Source organism: Pholcus phalangioides, unplaced genomic scaffold, assembly GCF_987345545.1.
Source record: "Pholcus phalangioides strain wild (caught in Gottingen) unplaced genomic scaffold, Ppha-v1.0 ptg000008l_1, whole genome shotgun sequence".
NCBI lineage: Eukaryota > Metazoa > Arthropoda > Arachnida > Araneae > Pholcidae > Pholcus > Pholcus phalangioides.
This window is the reverse complement of record NW_028301601.1, coordinates 16,480,461-16,498,602: the sequence shown is the minus strand read 5'-3', so window position 1 is coordinate 16,498,602 and position 18,142 is coordinate 16,480,461. Positions and strand designations below refer to the sequence as shown.

Genomic DNA, 18,142 nt, shown 5'->3' with positions numbered 1-18,142 from the left:
AAATTTTAATTTCTTTTGTACGAAATACAAAATAAAACTTTTTTTAATAGGGAAGTATGTGTGTGTATATATATATATATATATATATATATATACACACATAAGGTGGTTTTCTTTAATTTTTATTTTAAGAAAAGGGTCCAATTTTCAAATTTTGTGAAAGGTCCAGAAAATGGACCAAAATTTGGCTGGACAGACCCCTGGCTACCGTAATGTCCAATAGTAAAATTGGTAATGGCACGTAAAAATTATCTTCCTGCAGCTGTTAAATTGCAGACTTAGAGCAATACAAAATGTCTGGAATTTATAGCAGCATATCTGCCAACATGAAAGAAGGGTAACTATGCTCTGAAAAAGTCAAAAGAAGCATTACAGTCAATGCTTGATACTTTGTCTCTTCCGAAAACAGACTTTACATTGGAAGGGTTGTTATATCGAAAGTAAAACATATACGATAGTTGTTCTATGAAAACGTTTGGGACTTATCCTACCAGTCGTTGTATTGGAATGGGATTGCTATAATGCAGGGTCGTTATAACAAGGGTAGACTGTATTTCAGTTTTTTTCTTGGGTAATTTTGGGAAATTTTTTGGCGCCTAAAATTTTGCTTGGGCACCTAATTTTTTTTTTTTTTTTTTGCAATTTGTTTAGCCCTGGTTATGACTTAATTGAGAAAATAACTCTGCAATATACTTAGTTAAGGAAAAAACCATGCATATCCCCAGCTGTGAAATATGTGCAACAAATTCCAGGATATCAGCGATGAGTTAAAGCATATGAAGTTATTGAAATTTTTTTAAACTAGGAACGTTATGGGAAATTTTTGCTATGCAAGAGACACAGTGTACATACTTTGGGAAATCTATGAAAGAGTCATCTCCAGGTGGCCCCTTGATGAACTTTACACCAGCGGATCCTCTACCTGCGGGTGAAATAATAAAACTTACAAAGAAAGAAAAATTTATAAGAGCATCACTCATGCATCCAAATACAAAGCAAAGCTGATTTAGAAACGAGGTTGGAAGGTTATTGACGCATGGCAGTTTTTGACAGTTTAAACTGTGGATAAGGATAGCACGTTGGCTTGGAAAACATAGTCGGCAAAAAAAAATCTTGAAAGAGCCAATCATATTCATATTTCATTTCAGTCATAATCAGTTGGTGACAAAAAAAATGTCAAATTTGACACAACCCTGCTTATGGTATGTTAGCAGAAGGACAGCAAAATCTGTGTAACAGGAGACTCAAGTGAAACGCTGTAGATATATGTATATGGAGGAAGATGTTTATTCTATCATATGGCAGAACAAGAAGTGACGTCACTTCTGTGTGCCCAATTTGATAGCTCGAGTACATTTTTAATGACTGATATTCAGTACGAAGAGCCATGATGTGCATGGGGTGGCGGGTCAGTGAATGAAGCCAACACCATCAATAGTAGATGGTCTATATCTATCTCGTAGTCTAGATCTACAGTAGTCCACTATAGCTGGTGTCGGCAAAGCATGCACAGTGCCCCCCCCCCCCAATCTCACGTGAGCCATCATGACAAAACAAAAGCAAAATCCCATTGTGTTAATCATAGGCGGAAATAGACTTGGAAATCTGGGGGCACGATGATGATGTCAATTCATATATGCATATATACATTAGATCAGTCGACTTCACTTTTGACGCTGGGGTGCGATGTCCCCCCCCCCCATCTTTGGTCATAGTGTTAATTATAATGTAGATGTGATAATTAAGTGTTTTATTACTGTCAAAAGCTACAGTAAGCCTGCGTACACTAAGCCTGGAATTACACTATAAAAGTTTGATGAAAGATCTTTTACAAAAGTTGAAAAGAAAAACAACCGATGGTTGGTTACATTTTTTACGTTACATAAAAGAACTGTCGAACGCCACAGTGATGATTGGCTGAAGTTGGTTTGCCGTGGTTCCCAACTTCGAGGCATGAATGCGAGCCGATCTCCTCGTTAAAAAGTCTAGATACAAAGAGCAACAGCCCTACAATGCTACAAATGTTCAATCATTACACCTCACTCACAATTTGAAACATAGATGGCAACACTAATTCACCCACACCACCATAAATACAGGGTGTTCCATTAATGGACCGACAAACTCTGAGGGTTGTTAGTAGGCATCAAGAGGAACAAAAATTGCAATGGAACATGGTATCAGAAACCATGTTGACAGAATGAAAATCGCAAGAAATTCATGCAGGTTTCGATGTCACGCTGGAAAGACAAAAAGTACAATAATAACTATAAAACAATTTATTTGAGTAATTACTACAAGAGTTGTTGGAAGCGGCAGCCGCTGACGTCATTGCACAGTCTACAACGACGTAAAAAACAATTCTCAGACATGCTTGAAGATACCAGGTATGTTTTTATACAGACGATACTTATTGAAACGGACAACTATCGGCTAAACTGGTATTGGCTGTATAAAAGCATACCTGGCATCTTCAAGCGCATCCGCCACTCCCAACAACTCTTGAATTAATCAAATCAATCTTTTTGTAGTTATTGTTGTATTTTTGCCGTTTCAGTATGATGTTGAAACCTGCATGTGCTTTTCATGATTTTCACCCCCTCAATGTGGTTTGTGACACCATGTTCCATTGCAATTTTTGTGTCCAATTTTAGAACACCCTGTATATACACACACTTACACTTCCGGCACAACTCAATTGTTAGTAAAATTGCCCATGGCAATAGAGTTACGCTTGGATTGAAAGAATAAATGTCAGACATCACATGCCTCTAAAATATCCTGCAAGGAGCATGACGTCACTGTAAGTCTTCTGCCGTACACCGAATAAATATACGGCTGCATATACATATACCCTGCCTAAATGAAATGTCACGTGAGTCACCAAGGTGATCTATAAATATGCAGCGGGCTGCTCAAGTGATCTGGAAATGTGCCGCCAGTCACTTAATTGAATTGAGAATATGCCACAGGCCACTCAAGTGGCTTGGAACTGTACCATGGGTCATTCAAGATCCACAGGTCACACAGTAGTCTGGAAATATGCAGTGGGTAACCTGGGAATGCGTCGCAAGCTATTTAAGTTACAGATGCAAAATTATCGAGAATAATCTTTCGGAGAATATTCTCTGCTAGGACTGCTATTATAAATAACTTCAGAATATTCTTATAAGTTATTGATGAGAATATTCTCCTCTTATTTATAATATATGCGGTTACATATAATATCCTTTAGATATTCTCTGGAAGGACAACTTTCATAAATTACTGGGGAATATTCTTATAGCAAATAATAAAAATTGTTCTGAAGTTATTAATAATAGTCCTTATAGAGAATGAATATTCTCCTCGATGAGAATATCCTTTAGTTACCGAAATCTTTCCAGAGAGTATTATCAAGAATATATGTAATAACATGTATTATAATAAATAATCTCCATAAATAACTTGAGAATAATTATTATTTTTGTATAATAGTTATTATTTTTGATAAGAATAATCTCTAGTAATTCATAATAGTCCTTTGAGAGAATATTCTCCGGAGAATGTCCGTTTCTCTGCCAATCAAGAAGATGGGTATATTGAAGTTTGTAGACCACAATATTAAAGTTTGAAAGCAAGAAAATTCAACCAACAGGGCTGAATTGCACAACTTTTAAAGAAATATGAGTGATACAGAATTTAAGTGTATGTACATTGAAGAAAACGACATTTCTGTATCTTCTTAGAATGAAGGTGATTGTATAAGAATAGCTTCCTTTATCAATCAACTTTGGTTTAATTTCTTTTGTTTTGAACTTATTGCTGAAAATTTATCTAATTTTAAAATAATTTTTTAATGTTTTAATTTAAAGGTTTCTAAAAAAATCTTTATAACCACGCTTTTAAAACCCCTCATCATGACCTGGAGAATATGACCTCGAAATAAAGTTGTCATTGGGGGTGATTACACCAAAAATTATTTTGTTGTAAATGCTTCGGGCAATGAAAACTGATTTATATTTCACAATATAAATAAAATTAGTAAAACAATTTAAATTATTCAACAGAAAAAATGAATATTCTTGATTATTCTCCAATTTTTACATCCAGGAGAATATTCTCACCTCACATCTCTAATTTAAGTGATGTGGAAATGTACCGCGGATCACTTAAGGTATCCGACCACCTTTCTTTAAAATGGTTCTGGAGTGAACTTTAAATACATTTTTTGATAGAAAGTGTCTCGAAATGGTGAAAACAGTGACAAATTTTGGTATATCTATTATATTTTCCATGAAAAAGTCATTTTTACGTCAAATTTTAGGCAAAATTCATGTGATATTTGAAACACGATTACAAACTATTTTATTAATGAAATGCTTTGTGATTTTCACAGTGCATTTAGCTAGTAATGTTGCAGGTTATGAACCATAATTTAAAGGATTGCATGATATGTTCATAAGTTACACCAAAATATGTTTAAGTACGTGTGAATTTTTTTGAAATTTCATCCTACATTTTGTCTATAAAACACAGTAATTCAAAAAATATATGTGATAGACCTTATGTTTTGGTTCATAACCTCAACAATATATAGCAAAATATCACATTAAAATTTCGTAAGGATGCAATGAATCAATTTTTAAAAATCATGTCACAAACTCAAGTAAAATGTCAAAAATAGCATTCTTCGTAAAACATGTTTCAAGTCTTTATTCGCCTATTACTTGTATGTAAAAATGCAACACCAAAGTGAACGTAATTTTGATTCTAAGCATCATATAAACAAAACACTTATTGTGTTTTGGAATCACAACAAATAGGGCTTTTATAAAAAATAAAAAAATTAAAATCCATATTTTTTCTTCCAAAATGACGTTTTCAACATAGTCGGATACCTTAAGTGATTAGGAATAGTGTCTCAGGTCCTTTAAAGTTATACACAAATGTGCCAAAGATCACTTAAGTGATCTGGAAATGTGTCGCTTGGTCCATTTTAATAAAATTAGGTCAAGGGCCCATGGATTGAGCATGTATGACATTGTGCATGCTCTATGGGTAGAGGCCTCATGTCAAATTCGGGTTTCTTTCATTTCTTCTTGAGCAAAGCAGGAATCGGTGAGGGGTGGAACTGGGGACAAAGTTTTTTAGTTGATGAATATCTTGCTCCAGTTTCAGAGCCCTCAAAATCATGGGGGATGGGGGGGGGAACCAACTTTCCCATTAGTAACTCAGAAGCTGGATATACTCCTAATATTCATTTAATAACACAAGACTAATTTTTTTATCAATACAATAAATATAATCAAGAAATTAAAAAAAAAAGAAAAAATTGGGAATGGCTTTAAGTACATGAATTTCCTAAAAATTCGAGGAAAGAAAAAATTTTTTTCTCACATGCAATTAATAATGTTGGTTGAGCCATGTTTACACGAATCTCTAAAACCAAAACAACTTCGTTCAGATCCGTAAACACATGGTCAATAGAAACGCGGCTCAATTTACCTGTACTGTACGCTTGATTTGGCCTTTTCACCTGCTTAATAAAAAATAAAAATCTCTTCCCTGGGCAGGTGGTGATCCATAAACCCAATAGCTCTGTATAATTTTATTAAAACCGTTTCCCTCGGCTAAAGTCGGGTTTTCCTAGGAATAGGTTTGTTGCGCAGCGTGAACCGAATTAGACTATTTCGCGCCGACAGAAATGAGTTACATAATCACGCTACGCGTTTGTGTTTTCCTACCAAGGCTCATCAGATCAGGGCGGCTATATAAAGTATATGGCTGCATGCTCCGGTTTGAAGGGAAGGGAAATAAAACACACAAGAGTGAAGAGAATATCGGCAAAACCGCAAAACACAACGCATTTGACTCCTCCAGAAGCAGTCGGCCAATCACGCCCGACTTAAAGCGCTGTCGTCAGGCGTATTGCGCTCTGTAGGAAAACAGTCATGCTGCTTTTCTTATTGGTGAGTGGACGGCGTGTCGTGCTGGACGATTCACGTTGCTCGCGGCACAGAGGAAACCGGCTCCTAGGAAAACCCGGCTTCACTTGCTCAACTGGAACTTGCGCTCATCTAGTTTAATAATCGTCCAGCACGACACGCCGTCTACTCACCAATAAGAAAAGCAGCATGACTGTTTTCCTACAGAGCGCAATACGGCTCACGGCAGCGCTTTACGTCGAGCGTGATTGGCCGACTGCTTCTGGAGGAATCAAATGCGTCGTGCGCTGCGGGATTTTCCCGATTTTCTCTTCACTATCTTGTGTGTTTTCTTTCCCTTCCCCTCAAACCGGAGCATGCAGACGACAGAGTTGCTGATGCCAGGACCATATAGTCATATAGCCACCCTGAGCTGATGCGCCACGCTAGGAAAACATAAACGCATAGCGTGATTAGGTAACTCGTTTCTGTCGGCGCGAAATAGTCTAATTCGGTTCACGATGCGCAACAAACCTATTCCTAGGAAATCCCGGCTTTAAGCTGGGAGATTTACTAAGAGCACATTTTCTGTGCCACGTGCAACGTGAAACGTCCAGTGCGACATGCCGTCTACTCACTCACCAATGAGAAAAGCAGTTTGACTTTTTTCCTACAAAACTCAACGGCTCACGACAGCGTTTTACGTCGGGAGTTATCAGATGACTACTTCTGGAGGAGTCAAATGCGTCATGCGCCACGCGTTTCACCGATCTTCCCTTCATTTTTGTTTTATTTCCCTTCCCTTCAAATCGGAGCATGCAGACGACAGGGTAGCTGATGCCAGGGCCATATATTATATAGCCGCCCTGAGCTGATGCGCCACGCCAGGAAGACACAAACGCGTTTCTGCCAACGCGGAAAGGTCCAATGCGGTTCACGTGGCACATAAATGCTAATCCTAGGAAAACCCAGCTTTATCCATAGTCAGCACCTCCTATGATAGAAGGAGATAGAGAGAAGGCCTCCGCACGCTGCTTGTGACGTCAGTAAGTAGTCCATTTTCCTTTAGAATATTCAGGGAAAAATTCTCTGCTCCTGCTAGTATCGTCGTTCTACGGAAAAGAAATGATCGGGCTAAGGATTGGCTATTTCTATGCCCCCCAAATCCAATCACAATGCGGTATTTGTGAGTCAATCAGGAAGATTCTTCGCAAAAATAAGATGAAACGAAATAGGTGGCTGTGTTTCGAAATGTGGCAAACTTGCTAAGTAATCTGAATGACGTTTATGGCAACCCGTGCAGAGGCCTTCTATCTCTAGGAGGTGCTGCCATAGTCCGCAACATCATTCGTCGGAAGATCACTTGACTCGATGAAAACAAACACAATCCACAATCCCCCATTATTTTCTTATAGCATAAATAGGAATTTAAAACAATACATGAAAAAAATAATTCCAAAATTAATGAGATAATTCCAAAATTAATGAGATAATTCCAAAATTAATGAGATAATTCCAAAATTAATGAGATAATTCCAAAATTAATGAGATAATTTCAGCATTAATGAAAGATTATTCTTGAATTAAGGAAAGATAATTCCAGAATTAAAGAAGGAGATAATTCCAAAAGTAAGGAAGAGATAATTCCAAGATTAATTAAAGGGATAGTTTCAGCATTAACGAAAGGTAATTCCAGTCTTAATGAAAGAGATAATTTCAGCATTGTCGAAAATGTTATAATTCCAAAATTAATGAAAGTGATAATTCCAAAGTTAATGAAAAATATAATTTCAGAATTGATGAAAAGTAATTCCAGCATTAGTGAAAGTAAATTCCTGAATCAATGAAAGAAAATTCCAGAATTAATGAAAGAAATTATTCCATCATTAATGAGAGAAATAATTTAATCTTTTTTCACCTTTAGAAGAGTTATCCATCCTTTTTTTAATTTTTAAAACGCAATATTTGGAGACCGAACTATACATTTCTATGGCGAAATTGCCAAGAACAAACTTTGATGGTTTCCACTGATTAATTTATAGTATTTGTGCTGCCATCTATTATTCTAAATTATAATTACCACACATGGGATTATTATTAATTTTGGGCTGGGGAGCAGAAACTTCTATTCCGTTTAGCTCCCTATTAACAAAAACCTCATAAACTGAGCTGGATGTTTGAGCTAAAAGTTCAGTTGTTTCGTGAATACTCAAGAAAACGTTCAAAACAAGTGGCTTTTGAAAACGCAGAGGACAAGTGAATTTTTACTCATTAATTTTTATTATTGGTGCTGCCATCTATTCAGAATTATAATGACCACTCATGGGGTTATTATTAATTTTTGGCCAGGGAGCAGAAACTTCTATTCCGTTTAGCTCCCTATAAACAAAAAACCTCATAAACTGAGCTGGATGTTTGAACTAAAAGTTCAGCTGTTTCTTGAATACACAAGGAAACGTTCAAAACAAGTAACCTTAAAAAACACAGACCACAAGTAGTTTCTACTGATTAATTTTTACTATTGGTGCTGCCATCTTCTCTAAAATATAAAGGTTACTCATTGGGTGATTATTAATTTTGATCAAGGGAACTTTCTATTCAGTTTAACTCCCTATTAACAAAAACCTCATAAACTGAGCTGGATGTTTGAACTAAAAGTTCAGTAGTTTCTTGAATACACAAGGAAGCGTTCAAAAAAAGTGACCAAAACAGGAAAGATCTAATAGGAAAAGCGGTACGACTGTTTTCCTACAGAGCGCAATACGTCTCACGTCAGCGCTTTGCGTCGGGCGTGATTGGCCGACTGCTTCTGGAGGAATCAAACGCGTCGTGCATTTCACGGATCTTCTTTTCACTTTTGTTGTGTTTTCTTTCATTTTCTTTCTGGCTCCTTCTTTTAAGTTGGATTTTCCCAGGAGCAGGTTTTCGGTGCCGTGCGCAACGTGAATCGCCCAGCGCAAAACGCCATGCACTTATTATAGCGTGGCGCTTCAGCTCAGGACAGCGTGTCACGCTGGGTGATTTACATTGTACGCGGTACGGAAAACCTGCTGCTATGAAAACCCCGCGGCAGAAACGTGTTACATAATCACGCTACGCGTTTGTGTTTTCCTAGCGTGACGCATCAGCTCAGGGTGGTTAAGCCGGGTATTCCTAGGATCAGGGCCGCCACCAGGCGGGCTGGGGAGCAGAGGGGGCACAAGTTTCATTCTCATACCTCTCCTTCAACATTACAAGCGGGCACCAAAATTCACACTTGCCTCGGGTGACCAAGCATCTAGTTGCACCCCTGCGTGGGATTAGGATTTTTGCTGGATTATTTCGCGTCGGCAGAAACGTGTTACATAGAATCATGCTACACGTTTCTGTTTTCCTAACAAGGTGCATCAGATCATGGTGGCTATATTATAATATATGGGCCTAGCATCAGCTACTCTGTCGTCTGCATGCTATGGTTTGAAAAGAAGGGAAAGAAAACTCACAAGAGTGAAGAGAACGACGGCAAAACACGCGGCGCACGACGCACTTGACTCCTCCAGAAGTAGTCGGCCAATCACGCCCGACGCAAAGCGCTGTCGTGAGCCGTCTTGCGCTCTGTAGGGGAACAGTCATACTTTCTTTCTTTCAAACCGAGCGTAACTCAGGTCTATCACCATGCATGGTCGATTTATTTACTACCTTGTGGGTTGTGATGGAAGTGCAACTGTGTTTATACCTAATAGTCTGAGTGGGGATGTAGTAATGTGTTTGATTTTTCAGTGCCGCCATCTGTATTTCAGAAGTGAAGTGAGTGATGTGTAATGATTGAATTACATTTGTGCTGTTTGTAGCTCTGTTGCTAAAGTGGAGATCAGTTCGCATTCGCGCCTTGAAGTTGGGAACGAACAGGACGATTCACGTTGCACGCGACACAGAAAACCTGCTCCTAGGAAAGCCCGGCTGAATTACAGTAATATAACCTCGATGAACGCAAGTTCCAGTTTGCTGAGGGAGCTATATTGGGTTTATGGATCACCACCTGCCCATGAAAAAGATTTTGTTTTTGAGCTTATATTACTGTAATTAGTAATATAAGCTCGATGCTTGCGCTGCCATCTAATGACTGGTTGGTTAGAGTGTTAGACCCTCTAAAACCTAAACTATAGTGTTTTGACTTATCACTAGATCGCAGAAGTAACTCCATACTCAGATTTACTAGATTTGCCCCTGGAGTTTGATTGATCAGATACGGTGACCATATAATACGTATTTTACGGGACATGCGTGTATTTTTTTTGTTTTTTTTCTAGTCGCAACTTTTTTACGGAAAGGTGTGTGTGTGTGTCCTAGTGTATTTTTTCAATTAATTCCTTACCTGAAGCATTTGTTTCCGAAAAATGCAATTAATCACACCCCCCCCTTCCCACTGTTTATTAGATTCATTAGAAAAAGTTTTATATTTTGTGGAAGAATAACAAAATTTAAATTAAAAATCACTATAAATTTGTTAAATAATTAATTACAAAAACTAGTTTTTTACATGGACCGCATGTATCCCTATGTAAAATATTCATTAAATACATTAACGCGAAGGTGATGTTTTTATTATTTTTCTATCAAATATGTAATGTGTTGTAAACTGAAGAGCCAAAAAAACTGGTACAGGCATGCGTATGCAAATAAAGAGATGTGGAACTAATCAGAGTACGGCGCCGCGGTCGGCAACGCCTATATAACACAACAAGTGTCTGGCATAGTTGTTGGATCGGATCGGTTACTGCTGCTACAATGGCAGCTTATCGAGAATTAAGTGAGTTTGAACGTGGTGTTAGAGTCGGCGCACGAGAGATGGGACATAGCATCTCCGAGGTAGCGATGAAATTTGGATTTTCACGTACGACCATTTCACGAGTGTACCGTGAATATCGGGAATCCGGTAAAAAATTAAATCTACGACATCGCTGCGGCCGGAAAAAGATCATGCAAGAACGGGACTGACGAGAATCATTAAACGTGACAGACGTGCAACCCTTCCACAAATTGCTGCAGATTTCAATGCTGGGCCATCAACAAATGTCAGCGTGCGAACCATTCAACGAAACATCATCGATATGGGCTTTCGGAGCCGAACTCGTGTACCTTTGATGACTGCACGACACAAAGCTTTACGCCTCGCCTGGGCATGCTTGTGCCGACTTAGCAATCAACCTGTTAACATCAGATGGTGCCACTTTTTCTATAAAATAAATTAATAGTTTTCCGATCAAAACGAAGAATTGCCAGTATATACAAAGAGTTCGCGTTCTGGTATTTCTCCCGCAAATACCAGAACGGCTGCCGGATATCATTGAATCGTTGTTGTACCACTGAGCCTATAGCTATGTTGCTCGCATCTGTCATGAGCGCAAGCGTAGAATAGAGCCTCGGATGCGTCAGAAGAATAAGCTTCTCTAACAACAAGTTTTACGTGTTTTGTCGTGACAATTTCGAAGTACTAGATGCAGTGATAATTGTGTCGTCACCGCTTTCGGTAAAAATTAACCATGCGGAGTAATCGGCGAATCTTTCCGCTGACGATCTTGTCAGCCATCTTCAGGACAGGTTCTGGATATTTTTCAAAGTGTAAGTGAATATTTTGGTGATAAAAAAAATCGACCCCGTTCAGTTGGCACTTTCTGCGGCCGCAGGATTCACTGCCCCCCCCCCCTCATAAATAACTTTTCCAAAGTTTTTAAACTTGTATCGAAGATTGCTTGAACTTAATATGGTAATCGTTGTATCCAGAGGCTTCGAAGTAGTTCGTTGCCGAGATTCCGTATTTCTCGGAGTAACGGGGTCATTCAAGTATTATGTCAGCATCGAGGGGGGAAGGGGGTTTCGGATTTGCTGACTTTTGATGACAAGGGGGTGGGGGTTTTTGAAGGTTGCTTACGTCATCAACCACCCCTTTTTGAAGATATGAAATATTCTAAGCTGCTGACGAAATTTTGCTGACCGGGGGGGGGGGATCAAAAATGGCTGAAAATCTGCTTACGTAATACTTGAATGCCCCAACGCAGAAGGTCAGCGATCGTCCGGATGGAATTCATACATCAAACGTTGCAAGCGTCGTTCATCTGGTTCAGCGAATTCAGCTTGGAGTCTTCTGTTTAGTGCATCGTACATGTTTTGTGCCGACGGATTCACGATGAGGTCAGTCGCATGAGCCAAAACACTTTCTTCTATAGCTGCAACGGCTGTGTGCTATTTAGTGGCGTCAGCAGTGATTCCACTCGCTAAGAACTGAGAATCCAATTGTTTGAACCATAGATGTGTTTGTTTAGCCCAAAACGGAGGGGCTTTGATAGTTTGACAGCAACCGGAAACATTTCCGTTGGTTACTCGATTGGATTGGACATCGTTAGTTACCCACATTCACCAGCTTAAGTTTTGCAGAATAACATGAAAATACACAAACAGAAACTTATTCATACGAATAGCGAAAGATGAGAATTCGTTGAGTGCGGAAGCAGAATGATCTTCTTCAATTGTACAGGGCTTTATGGACAGAATGATTAACTGACTGATTTTTTTCTTTTCCCCGGAAGCGCGTTTTCGTTCACTACTGGCAGCGCCAAAATACTTTCTTTTTTTCCGGCATTTTACTTAGGGTTACCAGGTTCCTAAACTGCAATGAGGACATATGCTCTCTATGACTGTGGAGTAGATCGTTTAGTAAAAGTAAGAGTGATCAAATAGCTCACCAGGTGAAATTTGATATCCCCAGGGCCGCAACTAGGGGGGGGGGGAGCAGGCGGGTCTCGTGCCCCGGGCGCTAGACAAGAAGGGGAGCAAATTTTATCCTCAAACCTGTCCTTCAACATTACAGGGGGCGCCAAAATGCGCACTTGCTCCAGGTGACCAAACATCTAGTTGCTGGTCTGGGTATCCCAACCCCCTATTGTGAGATTTCAGGAGAAAATTTCATTCTTATAACGGACTGTTATTCTATACAAGATATACAGAAGACTGGATGTTGTGAAGATATTTATTATAAGAGATGTTAATTTTTTAAGGAAGGAAAAAACTCATCTCTGCCTCTACCGGGAGTCGAACCCGGGTCCCTCGATTGCCGGACGAGTGCTCTGACCACTAAGCTACAGAGGAGATAGAGATTTTCCTTCGCTAGAGCGTATATATGCCGAACGGAACCGTGCAATGGACGGTGAAACCGATCAGCTAATAGCTCGTGGACGACGAGCCACCAGATGGCTATATATATGACATGAATGTCGCTCTCCACTTGTTAATACAAGATATACAGAAGACTGGATGTTGTGATCCACGACTTAAAAAATTAACATCTCTAATAATAAATATCTTCACAACATCCAGTCTTCTGTATATCTTGTATTAACAAGTGGAGAGCGACATTCATGTCATATGTTACTCTATATTTATATCATGCACATATTCACAAAAAATAAAAACTCTTACACAATTCGCATGTATATGAGCCACAATCTTTTTATTGTGATGTGAAATATGAATAAAATATCTTCACTGAAGACAGCAGTAATACATTTTTTTCTGTTTGTTTTCATCATCATGACCTCGAGTCCGGTACAAGTTCGAGTGGTTTTTATAATGGCATAAAATACGAGGATACTATATAATAATCATAATAATAATTTAAGCTCATAATAGGGTTCAGCATCTGAACAAATTTACACACACAAAGGTATAACATATCATACATTTTCTAACTAAAAAAAAAGAAAGAAAATTCGAAGACGTTTATTTTTGGACACGTTTTGATGACAAATACGAATTTTCTTTTCAGTGGTTTACGGGGTTTCGACCTTCTAATGGAGAGAAGAAAACCGTGTTCTCAAACAACAGAACTAAGCGAAGTTTCTTTTCGTATCCGCAAAAGAAAATGATCACTCACAAATCCATACACCGACTGTGAAAACAATATTCTCTCGCATATAACTGAGAGAGGAACCACTTGAAACTAGAAACGACTATTATAAGGAGAGAATTTATCAAACGTACACTAAAGGGATTAAATGCATTCATCTTTCGAGAAAAATGATGAGTTCAAAATGAAATCCTAAATGTACTGGATGGATGAAAATATGCAACATCACTCATACGCAAATACTTGCACTGAATCGTTCGGAAATGCATGTACGGTTTCGAAGTTGATATGTATACCAACGTTTCTGAATCCTTCCAACCTTTCTGAATCCAAGGGCCAGTAAAATGTATGAAACAATTCGGCGGACCTATTGTGTCCCGTATTACGGGACGTTCGTGTATTTTTGGTTTTTCCGGATTTTTCTATACATTTGTCTATGCTGACCATATTTACTCGAAAAAATACGTGAAATTGTGTTTCAAAATATGGGACATTGCAAATAATCTTCAAAACGGTACCAAAAGTAAGAAAAATCGCCAATTCGTGCTAAAATTTTTGAAAAGTAGCCAATCGAGAGGAAAATGAAGCGCCACTTAAAATTACAGAGAATTAAAAGAAAACATGATAAATATGTGAAATAAATATCTTTATTTGCAGTCGTAACTATCGTAATGTAATTTCTGAGTTGGGAAGATAGTTTAATCGTTGATTTGAAGAATAAACGTCGTGAAAAATCGGGACATTTTTGCAAAAAAGTCGGGACAGCTAGAAAGCAGGAAAAAACTGGGACGATCCCTATGGGATTTATGGTCACCCTGACTTTTGTCTCATTTTTCAAAATACTCATCTCACACATTAGTCGGGTTAAATTTTTTTTTCCTGAATTTTTCAGTGATTTTAACTACAATTGGGTATTTTCAAGACATACGACAACGTTTTTTATGGCAATATAGGCGACATTCCATATTTCACCTAATTTAAGTAAGTTCTATTCAGTTCCCGTAATTTTTCTCAATGAAATGCCATCCATTTGAGTGTTTTTTTTGTCAAATACATTAGCAATAAATAGCAGCCCTTTATTTCCTACCTTCGCCCATTTTAGCAGTAATCAGCGCATTTGTAGTTCACATTTTTCGGCTACAATTAGTGATATCCCGTATTTAGGATCGAAATTTTCCGCGTTTTCCCTGGTGATGTATGATGTATTGTATGAATATACAATTTTTCTTAAACCCACATGGATGTCATTAATATCAGTTAAAACAATTGAATAATTTTTCATTCAGTTAGAATTGAATTGTGGAGCCTGCCTGCGGACCACCTGTAAAATGGTTGCGGACCTCCTCGGTCCGCCGACCATATTGAGAGACACTGATTCATACGATAACTGAGATATCAAAAGTAAACACAAGGACTGCATCATCACAAGGAACTTTCTGGTATTTGTCCCCTAACCAATTGATATTGTTCTCTTCTTCATCGAAACGGAGGATTCAAGGTGTACTGATTATTCATGGACATCCATTACATTGAAAATCTTAAATAGTCCCCCAACATCGATGCTCTTTTCAGGAAAGCCTATTCGAAGAATCATCTCTCTTCTCTGCTCAAGTCCACACACCTACAACACCTACAAATGCTCTAATAACCTTCACCTGCACCCCTTTCGACTAGCTCTATATCATTCTGTAAGCATAGTCTCCAAAAAACTGAACGACCCTCTCAAGGTCTAGATCTAAGTCTAAGAAGCAGAAATGCGGAAGGAATGAAATGGACAACACTATCAGACCGGTTATTTTTAAAAATTAAGTTAATTATGGAGTCGAACAGAGCATTTTAATTCTTTTTAACGACCAAACAACAACGTGCAGAAAATTCAAGTAGATCATCAATAAACTGACCATATTTTCTCGAGAAAAATACGGGAAATTGGAATCCCAAATACGGGAAATCGCCAGTTGATGCCAAAGGAAAGCAAAATTGTCATTTATAACTGAAAGGACTGATTGGTACCGATTGTCAGAGTGTACTAAAAGAAAAGTTGCATTATGAGATATATTAACCCAATCAACTCGTATGATGTGACGTTCACATCCTTTTGTGTTAGCCATCTTGGAAGTTACATGAAGATATACAACTTTATACAGGGTGCGTAACGTTCACGTCAACGGAATTAAGGCTCAGTTACGAAATGACGATGAACGTCACGTCATACGAGTTGATTGGGTAAAATCTGAGTGCAGTGTTTAGAGATAGGGTATTTAAATCAGAGAGTTGAGAGGTTACTGAGAATCCTACCTTTGCCCCATCGACTATATTGGATACCAAAATCCCTGGAAGACGAAGACCTCACTCGTTGGTCATAGATTTTCGTGCGTGCTGGGATTGGCATTTCCCTGAAAATTGGATTTAACGCGAAGATAAAGGGGGGCATTAAAGCTCTTCAGGCCTTGAAACTCGGGGTCTCTGGCTACGAGACAGAATTGCCAAAAAATACTGATGCTGTACATCGCATAAGAATGAAAATTAGGAGAGCTGATGTGCCCAAGTTTTCTAGAAAGCTCCAGGGCACCTCTCTACCCAAAGCCGCTTGAAAGTTACTCTCAATGCAGCTTTGCTCTTTACATGAGTGCCCACGATGCTGTTGAGACAGCTGTGAATAGAATGATCCTACTCTGTTCACCAGATGCAACACCCCGGGATTATTCTGCTCGGATAAAAAAAAATTTCATTACAGCAGTGTTTCTCAAAGTGTGCGTCACGGCTGCTAGGGGCGTCATGACGAGCTGGAGATATTGATTCATGCGCCAATTTATGCTCTGATGTGGTTCTTTTACATGAGAAAATATCTCCACAAAATAATTCTAAGCAGCCGAAGGTGACCCATGAATTGGGCAAGGGAGCAGCTGATGAAAGAAGTTTTATAAACGTTCTTTTATAAAACGTAAAAAATTCGACTAATAAGCATTTCGTTTACATTCGAGCGAATTTAATCAATAGGCTTATTGGTTGTTTTTTTTTCCCCAAGATTTTTTAAAACAACTTTTATCAAACTTTTATAATATAATCCTGGCCTTAGAAACATTGCCTATTGGGCAGAAGTCATTTCTATCAGGAACCTGGCAATTTTTCCCAATGAATCACCCCAGACAATCAGAACGGTACTAGCACCATTTAAGCAGTTTTGCACCACCTACCAGGGAAAAAATGAAATTTTAAGACTTGTTCAAACTTGGGCAAGTAAAAATAAAAAGTCGCTATTGCAAATACCGTTTTGTTTGAATCAACTTCGAAACCGTATAAATAATTTCCGACCACCCTATATCTACCAAGTATAACATTCGATATTCATTTTTGAGTGGAATTGATAAACCCCCCTCACGATCACCGATAGTCATCAGTCATGACTATTGAATTTGTTTGGTACAGAACCAATGCTGCTGTAACTGTTTCTCGGATCCAAGGATCCACGCGTGTGTTATGAGATTCTTCGTCTCGAACAACTCACGAGAACAAAAAAGAAAAACAACGTGATTTTCAATTCGGATATAAATTGAGTCCATGCTAACAAACGACAAATCACAAGATGTCACATGCAACACGTTTCGAGCTGAAATCAGCAAAATCCTAACTTTGATGAAACACCGAAAGGGTGATTAAGATGATGATTCTCTACGCCTGACCTAAACTTAAAAGGGAAAAAGAAAAGAGTAAAAATTACATGCATATATATGTATGCATTTTTTTTTTCCGATCAACAATGTGGTTTTAGACATCGGACACGTTGTTCATGAGCGAAGCCTTGTTGCCACTCTGTAGTTGCTTCTGTCTTTTGGCATCGGTCAGTTTTTGGACACAAGGCACGAAGAACAGCATGAAACCGCTGGCGGCGATCATCGCCCCGGACACGTAGAATCCCGGATCGTATGAACCGAGTCCATCGTATAGCCAACCTGTTTGAGGGGGAGAAAAAAGATCTATTTCACAATTTGTTTTGTTGCCGTAATGACATTTTTCAAAATTATTTTTAAAATATATACATACAGGGGTGGGCAAAAAGTCCGTAGAAATTTAAGAAATGAATAAAAACAGGAAAAATAACCGAAATAAGAAACGGTTTGCAGGGTTAGCATCGCTAGGTAGCGGGAATTTTTTTAAGAAAGGGAAAAAAGCTGAAAAACAATCGATAGGTGGCGCTGGTACGAGCGACTTCGATGGAATTATGCAAATGAGACGGTTATAAGAACTTGCACTATTAATCCACAACAAGTTCACCGTTGTAAACCGCGTATGTGGACCTGCTGCACTCTGCCGTTGCTGGATTTGTGCCTCACCTGCAATGTTATCCCCTGTG

At 38.5% G+C, this 18,142-nt stretch overlaps 2 protein-coding genes across 2 annotated transcripts in view; both read right to left on the bottom strand.

Moving 5' to 3' along the window:
* Positions 1-5,490, bottom strand: part of eIF2A (eukaryotic translation initiation factor 2A) — a 35,732-nt gene extending 30,242 nt beyond the window's left edge. The window contains exons 1-2 of the mRNA XM_089234280.1: positions 5,380-5,490; positions 853-922 (exon numbers count right to left, since the gene is read on the bottom strand). Of these exons, the coding sequence (XP_089090406.1) occupies positions 853-922; positions 5,380-5,407 (98 nt within the window). The 5' untranslated portion in view covers positions 5,408-5,490. The remainder of the gene's footprint in view (positions 1-852; positions 923-5,379) is intronic.
* A 7,883-nt stretch (positions 5,491-13,373) lies between these two features.
* The window catches only part of LOC149083907 (monocarboxylate transporter 12-like), a 61,302-nt gene continuing 56,533 nt past the window's right edge, over positions 13,374-18,142 (bottom strand). Inside the window, exon 6 of the mRNA XM_089234279.1 lies at positions 13,374-17,741. Within this exon, the coding sequence (XP_089090405.1) occupies positions 17,557-17,741 (185 nt within the window). The 3' untranslated portion in view covers positions 13,374-17,556. The remainder of the gene's footprint in view (positions 17,742-18,142) is intronic.